This window comes from Octopus bimaculoides, chromosome 25, assembly GCF_046866305.1.
Source record: "Octopus bimaculoides isolate indiv1 chromosome 25, ASM4686630v1, whole genome shotgun sequence".
In the NCBI taxonomy this organism is placed as follows: Eukaryota; Metazoa; Mollusca; class Cephalopoda; order Octopoda; family Octopodidae; genus Octopus; species Octopus bimaculoides.
In genome coordinates this window covers 11,157,623-11,180,442 of record NC_142952.1, presented here as the reverse complement: position 1 = coordinate 11,180,442, position 22,820 = coordinate 11,157,623, and the positions used below count along the sequence as shown (strand labels likewise).

At 36.5% G+C, this 22,820-nt stretch overlaps 1 protein-coding gene across 3 annotated transcripts in view; it reads left to right on the top strand.

Annotated features, from left to right (window-relative positions):
* Nucleotides 1–1,502: 1,502 nt before the first annotated feature.
* The window catches only part of LOC106872338 (solute carrier organic anion transporter family member 2A1), a 22,573-nt gene continuing 1,255 nt past the window's right edge, over nt 1,503–22,820 (top strand). Inside the window, exons 1-10 of one of the 3 annotated variants that reach the window (XM_089341578.1) lie at nt 1,503–1,963; nt 3,268–3,391; nt 9,209–10,220; nt 10,585–10,671; nt 12,079–12,327; nt 18,166–18,330; nt 18,927–19,119; nt 19,492–19,627; nt 20,588–20,742; nt 22,223–22,287. In XM_089341578.1, coding sequence (XP_089197704.1) covers nt 9,380–10,220; nt 10,585–10,671; nt 12,079–12,327; nt 18,166–18,330; nt 18,927–19,119; nt 19,492–19,627; nt 20,588–20,742; nt 22,223–22,287 — 1,891 coding nt within the window. In that variant the 5' untranslated portion in view covers nt 1,503–1,963; nt 3,268–3,391; nt 9,209–9,379. Of the gene's footprint in view, nt 1,964–3,267; nt 3,392–8,191; nt 8,331–9,208; nt 10,221–10,584; nt 10,672–12,078; nt 12,328–18,165; nt 18,331–18,926; nt 19,120–19,491; nt 19,628–20,587; nt 20,743–22,222; nt 22,288–22,820 lie in introns of those variants that run through there. The other 2 variants (XM_089341579.1, XM_089341580.1) reach the window with 2 other exon arrangements.

The window sequence follows — 22,820 nt, the reverse complement described above, 5'->3', positions numbered from 1 at the left end:
CAGGATTTTCTGACTGGACGAAAGTGTCTGTCACAAATATTGCAGGACCATAAAACTGTTCGCCATAATCTCTTGAAAGGCAGGAACACAGACTGTATATACCTCACCGTGACAGTGTCGAGCCACAGGCATACTGACCTGGTCGGCGAGACACTAAAAGAATACGAAGCGGTAACGGAAGCGAAGATTAACCGGGAAAAGTCACCTTTTCTTTTCATGCGCTGCTGTCTGTGTGTGTGACCCAGAACCGCTTGACCACCGGTGTTGGTGTGTTTACGCCCCCGTAATCTAGTGGTTCGAAAAAAAAGACCGATAGAATAAGTACTAGGTATTAAAAAAAAATGTTAAGTCCTTGGGTCGATTTGTTTGACTAAAACCCATCAAAGCGATGCTCCAGCATGGCCGCAATGAAATGAGGGAAACAAGTTAAAACATGAAAGAGAAAACAAAACTTACTCGAGCGCAAAACTCCGCCAAGGCAACACTAACGTTTGGCCAGAGATGATTTTTTAAATGATAATATCTGAAATAAACTCGACTGTTCTCGGAAACGAGAAGACTAAAAATGGGATCTATTTTAAAACGGGGGCACCAGTTTTCATTTATGTTTTATGTAGTGTTTTTGGTACCGAAAGACTTTCAAACTTCGTATACTTATCTATTTTGTGTTATAGAACAGAAAAAAATTTTTGTATTCGAATTTATTTCATGTAAAAAATTGTCTTATTTCGATAATTTCTACTAATCACTGACGTCTATTCAGTTGAAAACAGTTAGCGCTGTAACGGTGTATATCGTATTAATCCCCTAACCGTAACCGTAACCCTAACTAGACTGTTAACCGTAACCGTAACCCTAACCCTAACCCTAAAACTAACCCTAACTCTAGAATCCGAACTCTAAAATTGTTACACACATAGATACGCACAGCGTAATTTATTATATAAACAATATATGCGTATAAATTACGATTAAACCGGATGAAATATGTCACAGGGAATAACATTTTTATGACCGCCCAGCAGTAACTCTATTCAGCTGAATAGACGTCAGTGATTGGTTGAAATTACAGAAATACGACAACTTTAACATGGAATAACTTGCGAATTCCTTTTTTTTGTTAAGAAGACTAAGAGAAAAAGATGTTTTATATGACACATTCTACCAGTGTCCCAAGTTTCAAAGTGTTTCGTTAGTGTTTCGTTAAGAAAATACTGGTGCCCCCGTTTTAAAATAGATCCTAAAAATGAACCCGACAACTCTCAAAAATTAAGTAAAAGAAAAAAGAAAAAAAAATCCACAACCCTTGTCCGATACTGGATCGGTCCCAAAATCTAATCAGTTCGTGCCAGTCACAAGGCCAAACATCCCTGAAAGTTTCATCCGAATCCATCCAGCGGTTCTTGAGATATCTTGTTCACGGACAAACAAGCTAACACGACTAAAATCGATGCGTCCGCCTTCGCTAAGGCAGAGACAATAATCCTTAACTGTGCTGCTAATAACCAGTTAATCACTAGAAGTACTATGCTTTTCCGGTGTATAACCCATTTTCTTCTCAGAAATCTACTTTCGTTTTACAAAATACACCTGTTCATATAGAGTGAAAGTGCGTTTTCACAAACCCACTCCCTGAATTGTCGTATTGAAACACGGCTAACACTGTAAAAGGAATTATTTTCACCCGGACACTATCCACTGAGGTAGACGCCGTCAGCTTCACGATTACGGAGGCAAACCTCATTTGGAGAATAAGACCTAGCTTGAACTGCAGTGGTCAGTTAGACATATTTCTTCCAGGAGCATTAAGCAAACACTAGCCAAAAGGAGAAAAATATATTGCAGGGACAAAACAAAAAACCAAAAAAGCCTAATGGAGAAGCTCTGATTCGAAATGACTCACCGAAATAAATAACAGGACCGAGGAAGAAGGCTCGCTCCAGGTTACATGCAATCTATCCAGGTAACCTGTCTGTCTTCTGTTTTTTTTTTTTTCCACCCGTTGTGTTTCTATTTGAATTTTCGGAACACACACACACACACGGACAACTATATAGATAAATACACACACACACACGCGCGCACACACAAGCACACACATACACACACACACACACACACACACACACACACACACACACACACACACACACACGCACACACGTATATATATATATATATATATATATATATATATATATATATATATATATATATATATATATATATATATGGATATTTATTAATAAGGGTAGAAATTGATATTAATCAATTAAAACCAGTGGTCTAGCATATTAATAAAAAAAAAATCCGAAGATTAAAATTATATTACATACAAAAATAAGAGGAATGACTTATATGCTAGAAATATATGCCGAATCATCTAACCACGAAAAAATATGTTCTCAGTAAAAAAATAGCGACACAACAGACTGTAAAAGGGCAAGACAAATGAAAAAATACTAAAAAAAAAAAAAAAAAAAAAAAAAATTTTTTTTCATTTGTCTTGTCCTCTTACAGTCTGTTGTGTCGTTAATTTTTACTGAGAACATATTTTTTCGTGGTTAGATGATTCGGCATCTTATAGGAGTCCACTTTTGCTGGTCATTCCTCTTATTTTGTATATATATGGATAGATAGATAGATAGGTTAATACACACACACACACATATATGTGCAACACTGATTTCGATCAGACTTTTCTTCTCCTTCACTCTCTTTTTCTATCTGTCTGTCTGTCTATCTAACTGTATAACCACTTATACAAAATGAAATCTCTTCATATTTCTTTCTACTCCACTACTTTTAGTTCTTTGCTGTTTTATTTCATTCTGTTTTTCTTTTTTCGCTTTATTGTTTTTAATCTTTCTTTTTATCTTCCCTAACAAATGACATTATATATATATATATATATATATATATATATATATATTCAATAAGACATTCAATACTTCATTTCATTTTACCATTTATATCACATTATATATTCCATATTCTATATCCCACATTAATTTTATAAGAATATAAATAAAACAAAAAACAGACAGAGTTGGAACTCTTTTAAATAATATATTCCTCTATACACGATCATACAAAACCCATTTTTTTGTATATATTTTTTATTTTTATTTTTATTTTGTATATTTATTTTTATTCGCGCGCGCGCACACACACACACATATATATGATACAGAAATAAATTTATTTCTCAAACGCGTGATAATGCTATAAATAGCTTGATCAGGATAAATTATTCATATAATGCAGAAAAATATGTTGTGGTGGACTAGTATCGAAAGATCGCCATTAATTTTGCTGTTGACTGAAAGGCAGAAAACACCAGAAACTCTCAAGTGGAGCGGGAGACATAGCCTGAAAAATTAAGGAAAAGGTATTTAAACTTATTTACCATCAAGAAAATGGCGTACCTTCACAAGTAGCCCCTACCTGACTCTATTTCCCCATAGCATAGAGTTTACGAAAATTGACACGTGTCGGCTTTGTTTTCTCAGAAACTTTCAGAAAAATAGATATTTTAAAATTACATTTACTACAAATATCTTTCTGGAGTGTGTAAACTAAGATTACATCAGAATTTGATTTAAGAAAAACGGTGACAAAGGATGGACACATACACGCATTTATACTGATATATATAAATTTTCTTCGAAACATCTAGTTTCATTTTGTTGATACGTGTGATATATGTTCAGTATATATCTGTACCATTTAGTTTTTCATTGTGTCTTCCTAGTATAATCGTAATCTATACTCTCTGATATGTATTCAGAGTGAAAAGTATCCGACTCGTGTAAATTTTCTGAAAGTGTTCTCCTCACACCTGGGAATTATTATTGGTCCAGATGGACTATATGTAATCTGAACCTTTCCCCCCTTGTTTTTTTTTTTTTACGGAATCCCACGTTTTAGGCTATGGAGATTCCGATTCTGAAAAAAAATTTTCAAAAATCTCAATTTCAAAATTTCGATCCCCCCCCCCCGGTTTTATATAGATCCACAGGGTAAACCTAACCCTAACTCAAACCCTAACTCTAACCCTAACCCTAACCCTAACCCTGACCGTAACCCTGACCCTAACCCTAACCCTAACCCTGACCCTAACCCTAACCCTAACCCTAAACCTAACCTAACACTAGTTTTGTGAAATTTGGCTGTTATTCCTAGCATGTAAATAGCCTCACAATACAGACGAAATCAACACCACCTGAAACGTATTTATAAAAAGATGTCATTAAAAAATACCCATATTTTGAAGTTATGTGGAAACAAAGTCGGTTCGGTGGGTGCACACTTGTGTAGATATGCCCATTCGTTTTCCATAGAGTTTAGATAGTTGTTAAAAGTTTTGTGCACTAGATTGATTGTGCTTCTACTATACACAAAACAATTTTTATAGTTTGTTAGTTTAGTTTGGCTGTCGTCCTGGACACTTCGGTGATTTCATGTGAGCACGCCATCCATCATGTATGTTTTTAATTCATCAGTTTTTGCCGTTACGCTGTCCCGAAGCAAGTTGTCCACATAAGTTAGATATTTTCTTTCCCTGTTGATTCTTCGTTTAGCTGACTTCCATAAAACCACTTAACACACAGCTTCTCCTGGGTGCCTGATGCAATGACCAGCAATTCCCATTCTTCTTTTCTGAATCTTCTCAGCCACTTTGGATAAATCTTGATAAAGTTGCTCGTTGGTTAAATGAGCTCTCCATGTAGCATTCAGAGCCATTCTTAACATTCTTGCGTAGCAACCGTCTATTTGTTTTTCAAGCCTTCTGGTGAGGGTTCAAGCTTCAGTACCGTATAACAAAACCGACTCTACCGTGGAGATAAACAAAATAATTTTCAATTTACGTGTCATCCTAGAACTTCAGATCTTACGCAGTTTGTGATTTTTATAAATTCCTAATAATTAAGATCTGAAATGTAAGATCATCTTTACTCTGATGACGGAGTCCCGTCTTATCCAATGTCAATTGCATCCATACGGCCGCATATAGTGATGAACTAAATCTACCAGCATTATTATGGACCACCGAATCCCCAGAAACAGCTGTTGGACTTATATCACCTTTCTTACACCCCTTTAATTTTTTCTGTCGTTTGTACTCTGTGTAAGTTGGACCTAGTAATATAAATATCTACATGTTTATACTTAAAAATTCATCATCTGAAAGTCTCCACCTTTTGCTTTCTCTCGTTTTGTGTGTATACGTATATATATATATATATATATATATATATATATATATATATATATATATATATATATATATATATATATATATATATATATATATTTGAAGGTTTGGAGGTGATGTACAGAAATTATATAGAAATAAATTTTAATTAAGGTACTCAGAAACCTGGATGTTTGTACATTTACAGATTTTTATTAATGTCACATATTAAATGAAGCGCTTTTCACCTAGTCGTGTAGGTTTTTCAAATTGTTTTGAGAAAAAACTTTCTAGCGGTTCTCTTTATATAGTTTTATTGAGTGTGTAGGGGTGGAGAGAGAGATATATAGGATAGTAAGAGAGGGTGAGGAAAAGTGAGAGAGCGTGTGTGTGTGTGTGTGTGTGAGTGTGTGTGTGAGTGTGTTGGTGTGTGTGTCTGTGTGTGTGTGTGTGTGTGTGTCGATGGGAAAGAGAAAAGAAAAAAATTGGGTTCAGAGTTGGTAAGTTCTTTTCAATGATAAGTTTATTTTTAGCGTTTTAAAGGAATGTCAAAAGCGGGTGTGATCGTTTTGAAGTTGCTTTTCATAGAGAATCTTTGGTGTCATTGTCTAGTAAGAGAGTGTGGGTGCGTTTTTGTGTGTGTGTGTATGTGTATGTATGCGTGTGTGTCTGTGTGCGTGTGAGTGTGCCTGTGTATTTGAAAGGTGTGTCAGTGGGAAGGGGAGGGAAGAAGAAGATTCTGTTTACAGTTTACAGTTGGCCAGTCCCTATATTCAGACTAATACATTTAATATATTTGCTACGACTAGATAAGGCCAGAATAGAAGGGCAACTAGTTAAGGACCTAGAGGAAGTGTTGAGGTTGGGCTCTGCATCTCACATTTTGGCAATGAGAACGGCCTTGGACCGTCACCTCAAAGCCAAACACGAGGGGTGCAGAGTTCGGGCTAAAGTATGCGCATTGGGCTGTGAGGGAATTAACGTTGCCGGATGGGCCCGTACGGTAGAAACCCAGCGTGGCAATGATGCCATAATTAGGTCTCTTGTCGATGATAATGGGTGTTCGGTCGATGGACGTGACGAGATGTGCGAGGCGCTTCACAAGCACTTTACCGAGTTGGTCGGGAGTGGCGGGGCGCTGGATCATGGCGAGGCCCTTAGGGACTTCCTGTCTGGCGGCCCGCGTCTCTCGGCACGAAAAGCTGAGTGCTGTGAGGGGCCAATCACGGCCGAAGAGGTGATCGAGGTACTGGGCGAATGCCCCGGGGAGAAGTCTCATCATCATCATCATCATCATCATCATCATTATTATTATTATTATTATTATTATTATTATTATTATTCTATTTGGTAAGTAGCTTGCTTACAAACCACACGATTCCGGGTTCAGTCCCACTGCGTGGCACCTTGGGCAAGTGTCTTCTACTATAGCCTCGGGCCGACCAAAGCCTTGTGAGTGGATGTGGTAGACGGAAACTGAAGGAAGCCCGTCGTATATATGTATATATACGTTCGGTAAAAATGTGTTTTTTATGGTAGTCTGACCTTAGAGCCCCTCATAGCGTGAGGCATTATTGCATAGTAATGCCCTTATATAAATAAATAAATATATATATGTGTGTGTGTGTGTGTTTGCGTGTCTGTGTTTGTCCCCCAACATCGCTTGACAACCGATGCTGGTGTGTTTACGTCCCCGTAACTTAGCGGTTCGGCAAAAGAGACCGATAGAATAAGTACCAGGCTTACAAAGAATAAGTCCTGGGGTCGATTTCCTCGACTAAAAGGCAGTGCTCCAGCATGGCCGCAGTCAAATGACTGAAACAAGTGAAAGAGTAAAAGAGGAAGTGGAAAAAATGTCTAAAGGTGCTAAAGAAAAGAATAAGAATAAAGAAACAGAGAGGGGGAGGAGGGGGAGGAGGAGGAGGAAGAGAATTTAGTGAGATCGAAGCTAGTCAGGTCAAGTTTCTTTGTGAATATAGGGCTGGGGTAATTTACTAGGTCAACTGTAAGTTAATATATTGGGACACCGTGTTTATACATTTGAAAAGAGTCCAAGAAAAATAAAAGAGAAGCGTGCCTGGTGGAGGAGAGAAAGAGAAAATTTAGGATTGGTAGGAGAAAAGAAGGGGAAGACAAGAAGGAGGGGGAAGTGGGTGATAATATTTCTTCTCAAGAGAAAGTAATAACTCCTGGTAAGTTAGTAGTTTATGACTCAGCAGTAAAGCAATATAAACGCATGTTAGTGTGCACACGCATATTGATCCTGGTTTTGGATTATTATTCGCGTACTAACAGTTACTAACGGTGAATGATAAAATTACATTTCGTCTAAGGCGGCGAGCTGGCAGAAACGTTAGCACGCCAGGCGAAATGCTTAGCGGTATTCCGTCTGCCGTTACGTTCTGAGTTTAAATTCCGCCGAGGTCAACTTTGCCTTTCATCCTTTCGGGATCGATAAATTAAGTACCAGTTACGCACTGGGGTCGTTACGCACTGTCTGTCCTTGTTTGTCCCCTCTATGTTTAGCCCCTTGTGGGCAATAAAGAAATAAGAAACGTTAGCACGCCAGGCGAAATGCTTAGCGGTATTCCGTCTGCCGTTACGTTCTGAGTTTAAATTCCGCCGAGGTCAACTTTGCCTTTCATCCTTTCGGGATCGATAAATTAAGTACCAGTTACGCACTGGGGTCGTTACGCACTGTCTGTCCTTGTTTGTCCCCTCTATGTTTAGCCCCTTGTGGGCAATAAAGAAATAAGAAACGTTAGCACGCCAGGCGAAATGCTTAGCGGTATTTCGTCTGCCGCTACGTTGTGAGTTCAAATTCCGCCCACGTCGACTTTGCCTTTCATCCTTTCGGGGTCGTTTAAATAAGTACCAGTTACGCACTGGAGTCGATGTAATCGACTTAGTCCCTTTGTCTATCCTTTTTTTGTCCCCTCTATGTTTAGCCCTTGTGGGCAATAAAGAATTAAATAAAATTACATTTCGTTTTTTTTTTCAGCGGTATAATACCAAATTTGGTATGAAGGTTTCTCATTAATCGGGGAAGATTGTAGCGGGGTCAAATTTTGGCCGTTGCACATATAGGGATCTGTAGCCTCCTCCATACGACCCTTCCGATTTTTTTGCAGCGGTAAAATAGTTTCACTTTTATTCTTTCACTTTTCATAAAACTATAATTTCACTTTTATTCTTTCACTTTTCATAAGACTATAGTTTCATTCTATTCTTTCACTTTTCATAAAACTATAATTTCACTTTTATTCTTTCACTTTTCATAAAACTATAATTTCACTTTTCTTCTTTCACTAATTGCTTCACTCTTATTCTTACTGTCTGTGTGTATGTGTATGTGTGTGTGTGTGTGTGTGTGTGTGTGTGTGTTTCCTCTATGCATGGCTAAACCGCTGGATCAATCTGAACCAAATTTGGCTGCCTGGAAAATACTTCGGTTTTTTTTTTTTTTTTCGTTTTAACGGTAAACGATTCTGAAACGCTTTTTAATTGTGATAATGAAACAAGAGGTTTAAAGAAAAAGAAACAGTAACGTTTCTAAATAATGAAAGGTCTTCATACGGACACACGCTTACACACTAAGATATCTTTCAATTTATACGATAACATTTATAAATTTTAAAGTTCAATATTCCCATGACATCATCATCAAAATCCTCCTCCTCCTCCTCCTCCTCCTCCTCCTCCTCCTCCTCCTCATCATCATCATCATCATCATCATCATCATCATTATCATCATCATCGTTGAGTTCAAATTCTGCCGAGGTCGATTTTGAATTTCAACTTTTCGGGGTTGAAAAATTAGGTACTAGGGTCGATGTAATCGACTAGTCTCCTCCCCACCAAATTTTAGGCCTTGTACCTATGGTAGAAAGGATTGTTATCATCATCATCATCATCATCCTCATCATCTCTCATCACATCATCATCATTATCACATCATCATCATCTATGTTTACATAATTTTTACATAACTATTGCTTCTGTTTTTTGCAGGCAAGGGGTAAAAGGCAGACACACAGACAAACACACGCACGTGAAGAGCGGTGACAAAAAAAAAAAAAAATCAAGTATATTTATACACTGACCTGATTTAAAGAAGAAATAACATAAGAAATAGTAAACTGCTTATTAAAAAAAAAAAGTGAATCTTTGATATTTGCTGAGATGGAAAGCAATTTATATGAAAATGGCTTGAAGGGGCAAGACCACGAGGATGTGAAATTACATAACATGAAACCTGCTGATAATAACTTGAACGACAATAATTCGGAGAAAATTTATGAGAGAGACAATTTATTTGCCGATGCTCAACATGACCAGGAACAACAAGAGTTAATGAATAATGACATGAAATCAATGAAAACAGACGACACAAATAAAGAAAGTACATGTCGTTTTCTATGGAGATATATCACGTTTAATCGGGGATTAAACATTGCAACGTTCACAATTTTAGGGGCTCTTACCAATTTTATGACATATTCAGTGCCTAGTTATATTTCATCACAGGTAAGCTCTTTAGAGAAACAGTTCGGATTGTCCAGTGCTGAGTTTGGATTTATTAATAGTGCCAATGATATTGGTTTTTTGCTTGTCGTTCTTCTAGCTAGTCATTTCGCAAGAGATGCACATATACCCAAAATATTCTCTATCTTAACATTATTTGTCGGTATCACTGTCGGTTGCATGAGCTTAACTTACCTCTTACGTCCAGTCAGTAATTTAGAACTGTTGAAAAATTCAGCTTCACTGAACGGCACCATTGGAAATAATTCTATAAACATTACAGCAGCAACAGCAAATATATATCTGTGTTCTGATGACAAGTCAACTATTATTGAAGAAGCGAATTGTGCGAGTAACCAGGTAAAGAGTCACTCGGCATATTTCTTGTTTGTCTTCTTCATGATAGTACTCGGAGTATGTAAAGGTCCAAGATCATCCCTTTTCCCAACCTACATTGATAATAATGTGCCAGAAAAACATCACTCTGCTATCTTTATCGGTAAGTAAAACCTTGCTTCGTTTCTCATACGTTTCGCATATACCTATATCTATATGACACCCCCCTCTCTCTCTCTCTCAATATATATATATATATATATATATATATATATATATATATATATAACTACATGTACTCTGTGCTGCAGTCATTGTGTTTCGATCGTGGTTCTTATTATACATACATAACATATATTATTGTTGTTATTAAGGCCGTGAGCTGGCAGAATTGTTAGCACGCTGGGCAAACAACTTAGTGGTATTTCAATCGTGTCCATTCAATCAATCAATATTCTTCCTTCCGAAAAGAAATTGCTTAGTATTATACCTTACACAATAATTCTTATACGAATTTTGTTTTTCAGGATTAATGATCGCTTTTTTGATTCTTGGCAATGCGTTCATATTCGTCTTGGGAGGCATCATTAGCCGAATTCCTGCGGATTTTGATGGTAAGAACTATGCACCTCCGCAAGATTTTATCTTTTAGACTGTGTCTTTATTCTTTCTTTCAGATGTGTAACTTACCTTTTCCTACTTAATATTCCTCTTTGTTTTCCTCTATCTGTCCAGATTATCTAGTTATCATACATATTTTCTGTCTACCTGTTGTCTCCCGCCCTATACATTTATCTATCTACATATCATTTAACCCATTACCTACCAGTAATCTCATCTGAGATCACTTAAAAATTACGAATTTCGTAATTATCTGTCAATATTTACACATATCTAACCTTTTTGCTATATCTACTAGGTATATTTCTCTGATATTCAAATGAGGTTTGCTAAGTTTTCACCCAATATCTCGCTTATTTCTATTTAAAATGTTATTTTGAAATGTTATTTTGATCATTCCAGCATGTTTCTAAGGCTGTTTTATGCTAGAAATCAAAGTTTCATAAAAAAAAATTCCAGTTAATAGAATTATGGGAGGTAATGGGTTAATCAGTTAACCATTTAAACCAGACATGGGCTACCTTTTCCCATGTGCGGGCCGGATTAAGTTTTCTCACCAAAGTGCTTATACAAGTATTCGCTTTATAATATAAAAAGGATATTAAAATAAGAGTAAGAACAAAACAATTTTTGTTGTGTTGTTGGCACTCCGTCGGTTACGAAGGAGTCCAGGGAGGGATTCCTCCTTCAGGAGTCAGGTAGCCCTGTAGAAAAGATAAAGAAGGCACACATCAATGTGCAGTATAGTCATAAAATATGCTACGTTTTGTGTTTCGTATGGAATAATCTCTAACACTCAGGCGTTTGTCAGAGCTCTGAAATCCCTTTGGTTGATATTAAATATTATTGTTGAGCACTTTGCATAGTTTTATCTCATTTTCGATAAATTAACATGTGTTCTGTGGAATTCGTGTTTGTGTGCATGTGTATGTGTGTGTGTGTGTGTGTGTGTGTGTGTGTGTGTGTGTGTGTGTGTGTGTAGAAGAGAGAGAAAGAGAGAGAGAGAGAGAGAAAAAGAAAGAGAGAGAAAGTGAGCATGTGTGTGAGCGAATGTGAGTGTGCATGTGTGTGAGTAAATCTGTATATATGTGCGTGTATAAGTGTGTATATACGTGTATCTGTATATGTGTTTGTGTGTATGTATGCGTGTATATATGTATGTGTATGTGTCTATATGTGTGCGCATGTGTGTATAAGTGGGTGTATGTGTGTATATGTGTTTGATCATCTGTGTGGGAGAGAAAGAGAAAGAGAGAGGAGTAGATTTACTGAGAAATGGGGTGAGAGAGAGAGGGAGAAAGTGGGAGAGAAGGGGGACACCATAATTCCATTCCATATAATTCAAGAAAAACGTCTTTTCAAGGAAAGTTCTAATATTTGTAATTCTTTTATTATTCCAGATAAAGGAATGACACCAAGTGATCCCAACTGGATTGGTGCTTGGTGGATAGGATTTCTCTTCATTGCTGCAATTACCATCTTGTTCGGATTTCCTTTGATGTTTTATCCAAAACAAATGCCAAAAGAAAAACATCCTAAATCGCGGCCCGGAAATCTCAACTCTGCAGTTTTGATGTTAGTGAAGGAAACCACAGAAAATCATAAAACTGAAGAAACTGAAAGACCATCTTTCATAGAAAAATTAAAAGGTAAAATTAAATGATATATTTATATTTTAAATTAAACACACATATGTATGTGTGTATGTCAGTATGTTGTTCTTTTTCTTTTGTTAATTTCGAGGTAATTTTGACTGATGTGGAGACGCGTGGCTTAGTGGTTAGGGTGTCAGCATCATGATTGTAAGATTGTGGTTTCGATTCCTGGACCGAGCGATGCGTTGTGTTCTTGAGCAAAACATTTCATTTCACGTTGCTCCAGTCCACTCAGCTGGCAAAAACGAGTAACACTGCGATGGACTGGTGTCCCGTCCAGCTGGGGAACACATACGCCATTGAAACTGGGAAACCGAGCCCATGAGCCTGGCTAGGCTTTAAAAGGACGCATTTATTTTGTGGAGGTGCAATGGCCCAGTGGTTCGGGCAGCGGACTCGCGGTCGGAGGATCGCAGTTTCGATTCCCAGACCTGGCGTTGTGTGTGTTTATTGAGCGAAAACATCTAAAAGCTCCACGAGGCTCAGGCAGGGGGTGGTGGCAACCCCTATTGTACTTTTTCGCCCCGACTTTCTCTCACTCTTTCTTCCTGTTTCTTCAGTAACGCTGCGATGGACTGGTTCATTTTGTAATGTTTGTTATTGGAGACTATGGTAGCCGAGAGAGTGGCAAAAGTGTTGTACAAGCTTTTGTCATTTAAATCCAGTGCCACACAGATGTCTCACTACTGGAATGTGAGACAGCTATCATCTGACGTGATGAAGCAGCCATCATGGAGGTATGTCTGTCTGTGTATGTATGTATGTAGACGCCATGATAGATCGCTGACCAAACCATTCAATTTTTTTTCTCCGTGTTTTTCTCCTTGTTTTCTCCGTATTCTTTCTGTTGAAGAGCGTAGCTCGAAACGTTAAAGACTTTCTGTATTCCCGAGCATTAAACTAATACATCCTTTTGTTGTTTACACCACCTGTCCTCGTCTGTTGTTGTTTTTTTCCGTAAATTCTGCTATGTATGTATGTATGTATGTATGTATGTATGTATGTATGTATGTATGTATGTGCGTAGTGTGTGTGTGTGTGTGCATGTGTGCATGTGTTTGTGCTTATATATACGTATGTATGTGTGTATGTTTGTGTTTGTGTGTATATATGTATGCATACATGTATGCATGTATGTAAGGAACGTATGTTATCCAATTTTATTTTTAGATTTCTCTTCAGCTGTGAAAGAGACGGTTTCTAACCCAGAGCCAATGCTCTTTCATTGGAATTTCAGCAACACTAACAAGGTATTTGTACACGTATGTATAGCTGTCAGCAATATTTTGAGTTAGTGCATGTACAGATTTGTATATTTTCTTAAGTATATATTCTTATATGCATATTTGAGTCTAGACGTGTGCTTTTGTATTTAAATACTAAACTTTTGGAAAGTTTTACATACTCTTACAGTTCCATTAATGGCATGTATCTGTAATCTTCTAATTAGCTTTCTCCTTTTCTGGTTTTGAGAGCCCTAATTCCTCAAGGTACAGTGTCTAATCAGGAGATATTAACCTGATGATTCCACAAAGTCTGTACCACTTATCACATTTTGGTATTTTCCTTGCATTTCTGTCCCTTTTTTTCACCTGGAATTTGGTTGGGTTTTTTTTTTGTTTTTTTTTTGTTTCCGAATTGCAAACGTATACCCTTCGAAATGAGAGTTGGTGATCCGGTTGTTGGTCCACAAAAGACTGCTTTGATTATCAATGCTGCCGTCATATATATGTGTACGTATATATGTATATACTATATACGTATACACATACACAAACACACCTATATATACATCTACACACACACACACACACACACACACACACACACACACACACACACACACATATATATATATATATATATATATATATATAAACACACACACACACACCTATATATAATTAGCTTTGTGTGTTATTTCCTGCCAAGGAGACAGCGTCTTATCAGGACGAAACATAATAAGTGATTGGCCTTAGGAGAAGTAAAAGTTTGAGAGCCAAGACGTTTCTCAATCTTCACATGAGGAGAAATCACGGATTGACTGCAATAATTAAAAAAAATGACTGGTTTGGATTGCGAGATGTAATTAGTGATTGACAAGCAGCGAGTTCAAATTTTGGCACAAGGCCAGCAATTTTGGGATAGGGAGTAAGTCGATTGAATCAACCCCAGTTGTCATCTGCTACTTATTTTATCAAACCCGAAAGGACGAAAGAAAAAGTCGACCCTGGTGGAAATTTGAACTTAAAACGTAAAGATGGACGAGATACCGCTAAGCAAATTGCCTGGCCTGCTAACGTTTCTGCCAGCTCGCTGCTTTGAAATAAGCAACAAGTATTAACAACAGAAAATATAACTATCGATTAAGCTGTGATTACAACAGGATGATATGACAGTTCTATATTTAAGAGATGAGGAATTATGTACATTATTTACATTATTTACATTTGACGGATATTTGTCCTCATCTTTGTTGTTAACACAACGTTTCGGTTGGAGGCTATATCAGCCGAAACGTTGTGTTAACAACAAACAAGGTGAGGACAAATATCCGTCAAATGTAAATAATGTAAATAATGTAGGGTGATATGGGACATCAATTTTACACATACAAACGTGCGCGCGTACACATACACACACGCACGCACACGCGCACATGCGCACACGCGCACACGTGCACACGCACACACACACACACACTCAGACTCACATACATACACACTCATGTGGTAAAAACATAATTATCAAAGCTGCCATCGTTCTTGACAACAGGATTATGCAGGCATAAGCAATGATACATATATATGCACACACACACACACACGCACACGCACGCACACGCACGCACACACACACATACGCACACACACACGCACACCTACACTTACACTCACGCAAGCGCACGTACAAACACGCAATACACACATGCGCATACACACATGCGCATACACACATGAAAATACACGCACACAAACGAACATACACACATACACACACACGTACAATATACAATATATTATGTATCTTATAAATCATACACGTATATATGTATGTATTATTCTTGAACAAGATTATTATTGAAAGTGACTGCGAAGTCAATTCAGGCACGTTTTTTACTTCCTCCGTTTTTTCCCTCACTCCATCTGTTTTCTCTCTTCATTTCTTTCTGAAGAAGAGCTTAGCACCGAAACGTCAAAGACACTTCCGCTTTTACCTAAGCATCAAATTAATGTTTGTTGTTTCCTCACTTGTCTCTGTCCTCAGTCTTCTTGGTTTTTCAATACAATTTGGATTATATATATATATATATATATATATATATATAATCCAAGTGCCCCAGCATGACCGCAGCTTTGATGCTGAAACACTTTAAAGATTTAAAGATTTAAAGCTATATATATATATGTATATATCAAAATAAGCAACAAGGATATCCAGAGGTAATGCTGTACGATCGTTTCAATTGAACAATGCAATCGTTACATCAATTTAAATGCAGAGCAATCCTCAGCTGCATAAAGACATGAAATTTAATTAAATTAAAACAGGTGGATACATTAGTATAATTTTACCTAAAATCTCCAAGAAGGTAAGGAGACAGAGAAAGAACATGCTGTCTTCACTTCAGCTTAGAAGCTACTAAAGTATCAGGACGAAAGACTTGTTACAGATTTTGCTTGTCACTAAGAAACTATAAATATCATGCATGGAGTAACACTAATAACGCCCGGCGTGCTAACGTTTCTGCCAGCTCGCCACCTACATTATGATTTCTGTCGAGTCCCTCAGCCCCCTTCCTAACAGGCACTGTTCCTTGTTCTTCTGGCCTTAGATATAGAAAGATTTGATAAACTAGTCTATAAATTAAAACTGGCCCCATAAAACAGTAACATCATGTCTATCTAATTACCTTCTTGGAGATTTTAGGTAAAGTTATACTAATGTGTCCACCTGTTTTAATTTAATTAAATTCTATGTCGATGCAGCTGAGGATTGCTCTCGATTTAAATTTATGAAATGATTGCATTGTTCAATTAAATGGAGTTGCTTGAAACGATCGTACTGCATTACCTCTGGATATCCTTGTTACTTATTTTGATTTTAATCATCTTATTTTGAAATTGTATGGATAATACCGTACTAAATTATATATATATATATATATATATATATATATAACCAGGTTATTAGTATCACTATGCCCCTCTCTCTCTCTCTCTCTCTCTCTCTCTCTCTCTCTCTCTCTAGATATATATATATATATATATATATATATATATATCACTCAATATTTCATCTAGATTCAATACTTTATTTCATGGTGCCATCCATTTTTATTTTATTTTATTTTATATTATATATTGTATATTATATTATATATTGTATATTCCATATTCTACACCCCACATTGGTTCTGCAGGAATATAAATAAAACATAAAAAACAGACAGTGTTGGAACTCTTTTAAACAAAATAATATATTCCTCTATACACAATCATACAAAAAAAAACCCTTTTTTGTATTTATATTTACTCGCATATATATATATATATATATATATATATATATATATATATATATATATATATATATATATATATATATATGTAGTGACAGAGAGAGCGAGAGAGAGAGAGAGTGAAAAGAAAGAGAGAAAATGAAAAAGACACACGTTTGTTTTACAGGATTTAAGAGTATATTAAAGCCATGATAATAAAGATATTATACGATTTTGTATAGAATAAGGTTTAGTTCTTTCAACATAATTGAAATAAACGACCGGTTTCGCATTGCTCATCAAACTGAGAGTTGAAAGAGATAAATTGCTAGATAAGATCCTGGAGTTCAAAAGACTTCTCAATAACATTAACACCAGGATACAATTCACAATGGAATACAACCACAAGAAACTCCGATTCCTAGACATACTGATTAAAAAAATAAACAAAAAATAGAAACAGACATGTTTTACAAAACCACAGACGCTAAACAATATCTATTATTTAGCTCATGTTACTGGATACATATCAAAATTAATATCTCCTTGAACCTTGCAAGAAGGATTTGCACCATAGTCTCCGAAAAAAAAATAGCAGAGTGTGTGTGTGTGTATGTATGCATACATATATATATATATATATATATATATATATATATATATATATATATATATATATATATATATAGGAACAATTATGAACTCTTCATTTAATTTAATTTTTTTTTTTTAAATATGTATTTTTGATAAGGTTCGTTTTTACAAGAACCGAAACATGTTAAAAATATCTCTGACAAAATTTTAAATTAAAATTAATTTTTATATATTGGCGTTTTCAAACTTCTTTTATATATATATATATATATATATATATATATATATATATATATATATATATACACATGCATACGCATGTACACAGATGCATACGCGCACACATGTACACGCACATAATACATACATACATACATACATACACAGGTACATATATATCATGAACTAACTACTACTTTCTCAGATGCAGCACAGAATTTTGTCAGTAAACAGGTCGCGGTCTCAAAGCGACGAAAATATTTTGACAAATTAAATTTAAATGTTGAAGTGAATCTAACGGATTTTGTGTGTTATTTTTAATGGCTTATAAACACCTTCCACGCTGCAATTGTATATATATATATATATATATATATATATATATATATATATATATGTATACATACACACATACCCACTCACACACGCGCAAAATCACATAAACATACACATACTCATACATAAAACACACACACACACATATATATATATATTGTCCTTTTTATGTCTTCATGCAGATTTACCTTCTTCACTAAAAGGCCTTTTGACCAATCCAATCTACGTTCTCTTGCTGATTGGAGATTGTATACTCGTGTTTTGTTTCGGTGGTTTGCGGTCGTTCTTACAAAAATATTTCGAGCACCAGTTCTTCCTTCCTGTCTGGGAAACCAACTATATTTTAGGTAAATATGCCAACTTTATGCAGTTATTCTTCGTTATTGGAATACCCTTAACTTATAATTTACAGTCTAAGGGAAATAACTCCATTTTCCTCTTTTGCTCCTTTCTGATTTCTTTTTCGTTTTCCGGTTTTTTCAACCTTCCACCTTTTATATATACCTCCTTCTCTTCTTTTCTCGCCTTTTCACTCGTCCCATTTTTAGTTCGTTATGCTATGGGAAAATGTTTGATAATTGTGCTAGGACACCAGACATAGTATAAAACACTGTTTGGCACGTTCTCAGGACATAAAACTAATAGTAGCACATAAAAACATATGTTCTGTTTATTATGTACATCCAAAGTATTGGTTTCAAATTTTGGTACAAGGCCAGCCCGTTCGGCGGGAGAGGAAAGTCGATTACATCTACCTCCAATGCTCAACTGGTACTTATTTTATCGAAACCGAAAGGATGAAAAGCAAAGTCGACCACGGCAGAATTTGAACTCAGAATTTAAAGACGGAAGAAATGCCCCATTTTGCTCGGCGCGCTAACGATTCTGCCAGCTTTCAGATTTATGTACATCCATAATATTATTAAAATTCATCTCTTTACAGCTATTGTCGGGCTTCTGGGATCCCTGGTTGGAATAATGCTTGGCTGTCTCGTAATTACTCGATTGAGACTTGAAAAACGAGGGATGATTTTGATGAAGCTGATTGCATATGGTATTTGCATCGTCCTGGAGATTATTGCATCTTGCATGCGCTGTGAAGCACCTCTCATAAACAACAGTCCTATGAATAATTTGTAAGTGGTTGTTATTATTATTGTTGTTATTGTTGCGTCTGCTTCCGCTGTCGTTGTCCTTGATGTTTTTGTTTTTGTAGCCATCATCATCGTCGTCGTCGTCGTCGTCATCATCATCATCAATTATCAACCGTTGCCTTTCCATTGAATAACATCGGTGGCATGGAGAGAGGGAAGACTGTCATGCATGGGCGACTGACTGCTGGTCTTCCATAAACAAACCTGTTCGGACTTGTGTCTCTAGGTGCGATCCCATGGTCATTCATGACCAAAGGGGGTTTTCTACCCTTTACTTTTGATCCTAACAGAACTCATTGAGAGACAAACTGAGATTAAAATAACAAAAATACCTATCGTCTGTTTTCCTTTCAGTTCCCTAAATGCCAATATGTCGGCATTAGTTGATGATTGCAATTGTGATATTCGCCAGTATTTCCCTGTATGTGGTTCCGATCAACAGAATTATTTCTCACCCTGCCATGCTGGATGTATGGAAGGAAATAATTTTGTAAGTTCAAAGCATTTTTTAATCTTAATGTACCGTTTTCTTCTTCCTTTTCCATCTTTATTTCTTCATTCCTCTATATGTTCACTACACACACACACACACACACACACACTCTCTCTCTCTCTCTCTCTCTCTACACACACTTCCGATTGAAACCAAAAACAACGTTTGGCAGCCGCACAATTTATGGCTGCAGCTTTGTCACAAGCCCCGATGAAGTGCCACCCAAATGTTTAAAACTGTAAATATTACGTAACTCTTCATATTGAACATGAATTGGTTTTAAAAACAGAGTTGGACAGAAGCATTGTAACTGGTACTTAAAGATGTGACAACGTATTTCTTTGTTTCCTTATTTGGATTGTATATTACTCTTCGCTAGACTCAGACATTCGTTTTGTCAATATAACACCTGAATATTCTATACTGGAACAATTTCGATCTTACCTAAGACTACAAGAGTGTAGATAACCAAAGGCTCGGGTTGAGAACTGCATTGAAAGTACCGTGTCTTTCTGCCATTTTAGGACCTTAATATATATGTATATACACGTAGATGTGTGTGTGCGCGCGCGTGTAAGTAATCTAAGAATCCATAAGTCAGGAAAAATGCGCTCGCATATCTGTCAATAGAATGGGTATATTATCCGAAGAATAGAGGCAGCCGCTATATTTCATTCCATAACGGCTACTTCTGATGAACACAGGGTTACATAATCGGATTGTTACCTAACACGCCGTTGAATCCCGAGTGCGAAACCGATTGGTAAGACGGTAATGGATATGTAATACTGTACACTTCGGACAATATTATATATGTGCGTGCACGCGCATGTGTGAGAGGGAGGGTGTGTGTGTGTGTGTGTGTGTGTGTGTGTGTGTATGTGTGCGACTATATCTGAGTGTGCATATATGTATACATTCATTACCGCTTCTTGTATTTCCATTTTTCTTTTACAGAATTTTAGCAACTGCAAAGGAATCCCTGGAATGTCAGCAACTGCTGGTCTGTGTCCCATTGATTGCCCGGTCAAATATCTATTTATAGTACTTATGACTATCATTGGCATTGTTGGTATGGCCAGTGTTCCACCCGGTTATCTTCTAATGGTAAGGTGAGTACGTGTATAAATGGATTGATATGGTACATTATCCAGTCTTTAGATGTCTTCAGCGGAACTCACACTGTTGCATACATTGAGAGATAGTCTCTGGTTTGCTGATAGCACATCATTTTTGGTGTAATCTGTTTTTTTTTTGCTCGAGCAGGCTCAGAAATCTGTAATAATGTTTCTAGTGTTGTCCGTCTTTCTGTGATTAAGCTGTAAATTATCCTGTTTTTGTCATATGAGATTTAATACACTTCTATTTATGACACGTCTTATGTACGTTCCTACGAAAATCTATGCTTTGTTGCTTATGACACATCTTAATGTCGTACGTTATATGATAAATGTTTATCGAAAAAATAAAACCTACGATACAACTTATGATATGTCAAGTTCTACATATATACATACATACATGCATGCATGCATGTATGTATATATGTATGTATGTATACATCGGTATGAAAATCAATGTATCATTGATTATTATAAGTCATAATGTCTTAGGATATGTAATACACATTTGGAATGACAAGCAACACTTTTCATCAAATGGTATTCGATAATGCCTTACGATATATATTTGGTTCCTATGACACTGTCAGATATTGTCTTGTCTTATCTTGTATAATATATGACTGGTAAGGCATGGACTACTTTGAAGATTATGAGATATAATAATAGATTTTCTTGTCCATCAACTGAATGTATGGAACAGTAAAGAACATAAAAGGTTTGAACCTGTGAACAAAGTTACTATCTATAAAAAAGTAATTAATTGACCCTAATATTTAACTAATACTTATTTGATCGACTTCAGATGGCAAAAGTCCTTCAGCGGGAACTAAATAAAGATTTTAGCCATATATTCTTACGCTACTCTCACTCACTGTGGAGGCGCAATGGCCCAGTGGTTAGGGCAGCAGACTCGCGGTCATAGGATCGTGGTTTCGATTCCCAGACCGGGCGTTGTGAGTGTTTATTGAGCGAAAACACCTAAAAGCCCCACGAGGCTCCGGCAGGTGATGGTGGCGAACCCTGCTGTACTCTTTCGCTACAACTTTCTCTTACTCTTTCTTCCTGTTTCTATTGTACCTGTAATTCAAACGGTCAGCCTTGTCACTCTGTGTCACGCTAAATATCCCCGAGAACTACGTTAAGGGTACACGTGTCTGTGGAGTGCTCAGCCACTTGCACGTTAATTTCACGAGCAGGCTGTTCCGTTGATCGGATCAACTGGAACCCTCGACGTCGTAAGCGACGGAGTGCCAATAACAACACTCACTCAGTAATCTTTTAACAACAACATTTGTTTTTAATATTCGTTCAAAGAAAAGCATTTTGACGGAATTGGTGTGGATGACTCGATCGGCTGCTATTTATTTCATTAACTCTGGTAGGACGAAACGTAATGATGACCGCGGTAAGATTTCAATTATGAAGTAAATAGTAATAATCTCGACATTTTTCCATTATACTTTTCCAGAACACCAAGTGAGAAAGATAAGGCCCTCGGAATTGGCTTCTACTCAATGGTTTTATCTGCTGGCGGTAAGTATAATATGACTCGTCTCTTGTAGTGAATACTGTACAACAAGAGGAGAATATGACTTTCCTCTCACTAAATATTCTATCAGTCAGTGATTCCGATATTAAAATATTGATACATGGTTGGAGATCATTACTTCCTTTCAATTTTACTCAGAGGGTACAGAAATTACTCTATTTTGCAGTGGCGATGGCTTGGCTAAATTCCGGTGAAACTGGTGAGCTTATAGGCCTTGAGATTTTTATATGTATTACATAATAAATCCAATAATTTATAACATTAGCCATATCGAGATGACGAGCTTATTATAAAAGGTAATATAAAAACTTGACAGTTAAATAATTTCATTGAAAAATTTCATGAATATTTGAAGAATTAGGCTTAAAGATTAGTGTTGTTGCTAAGTTATACATGATTTGACAGTATAGGTTAATCTAGTAGTTCATCTGGTGTATTTTCCTTTCACAAAGTTTTAACAATATTTGGACATTCCTAAAGAGTAAGGGAATTGAAATAAATTCTAGATGTCCTAAAA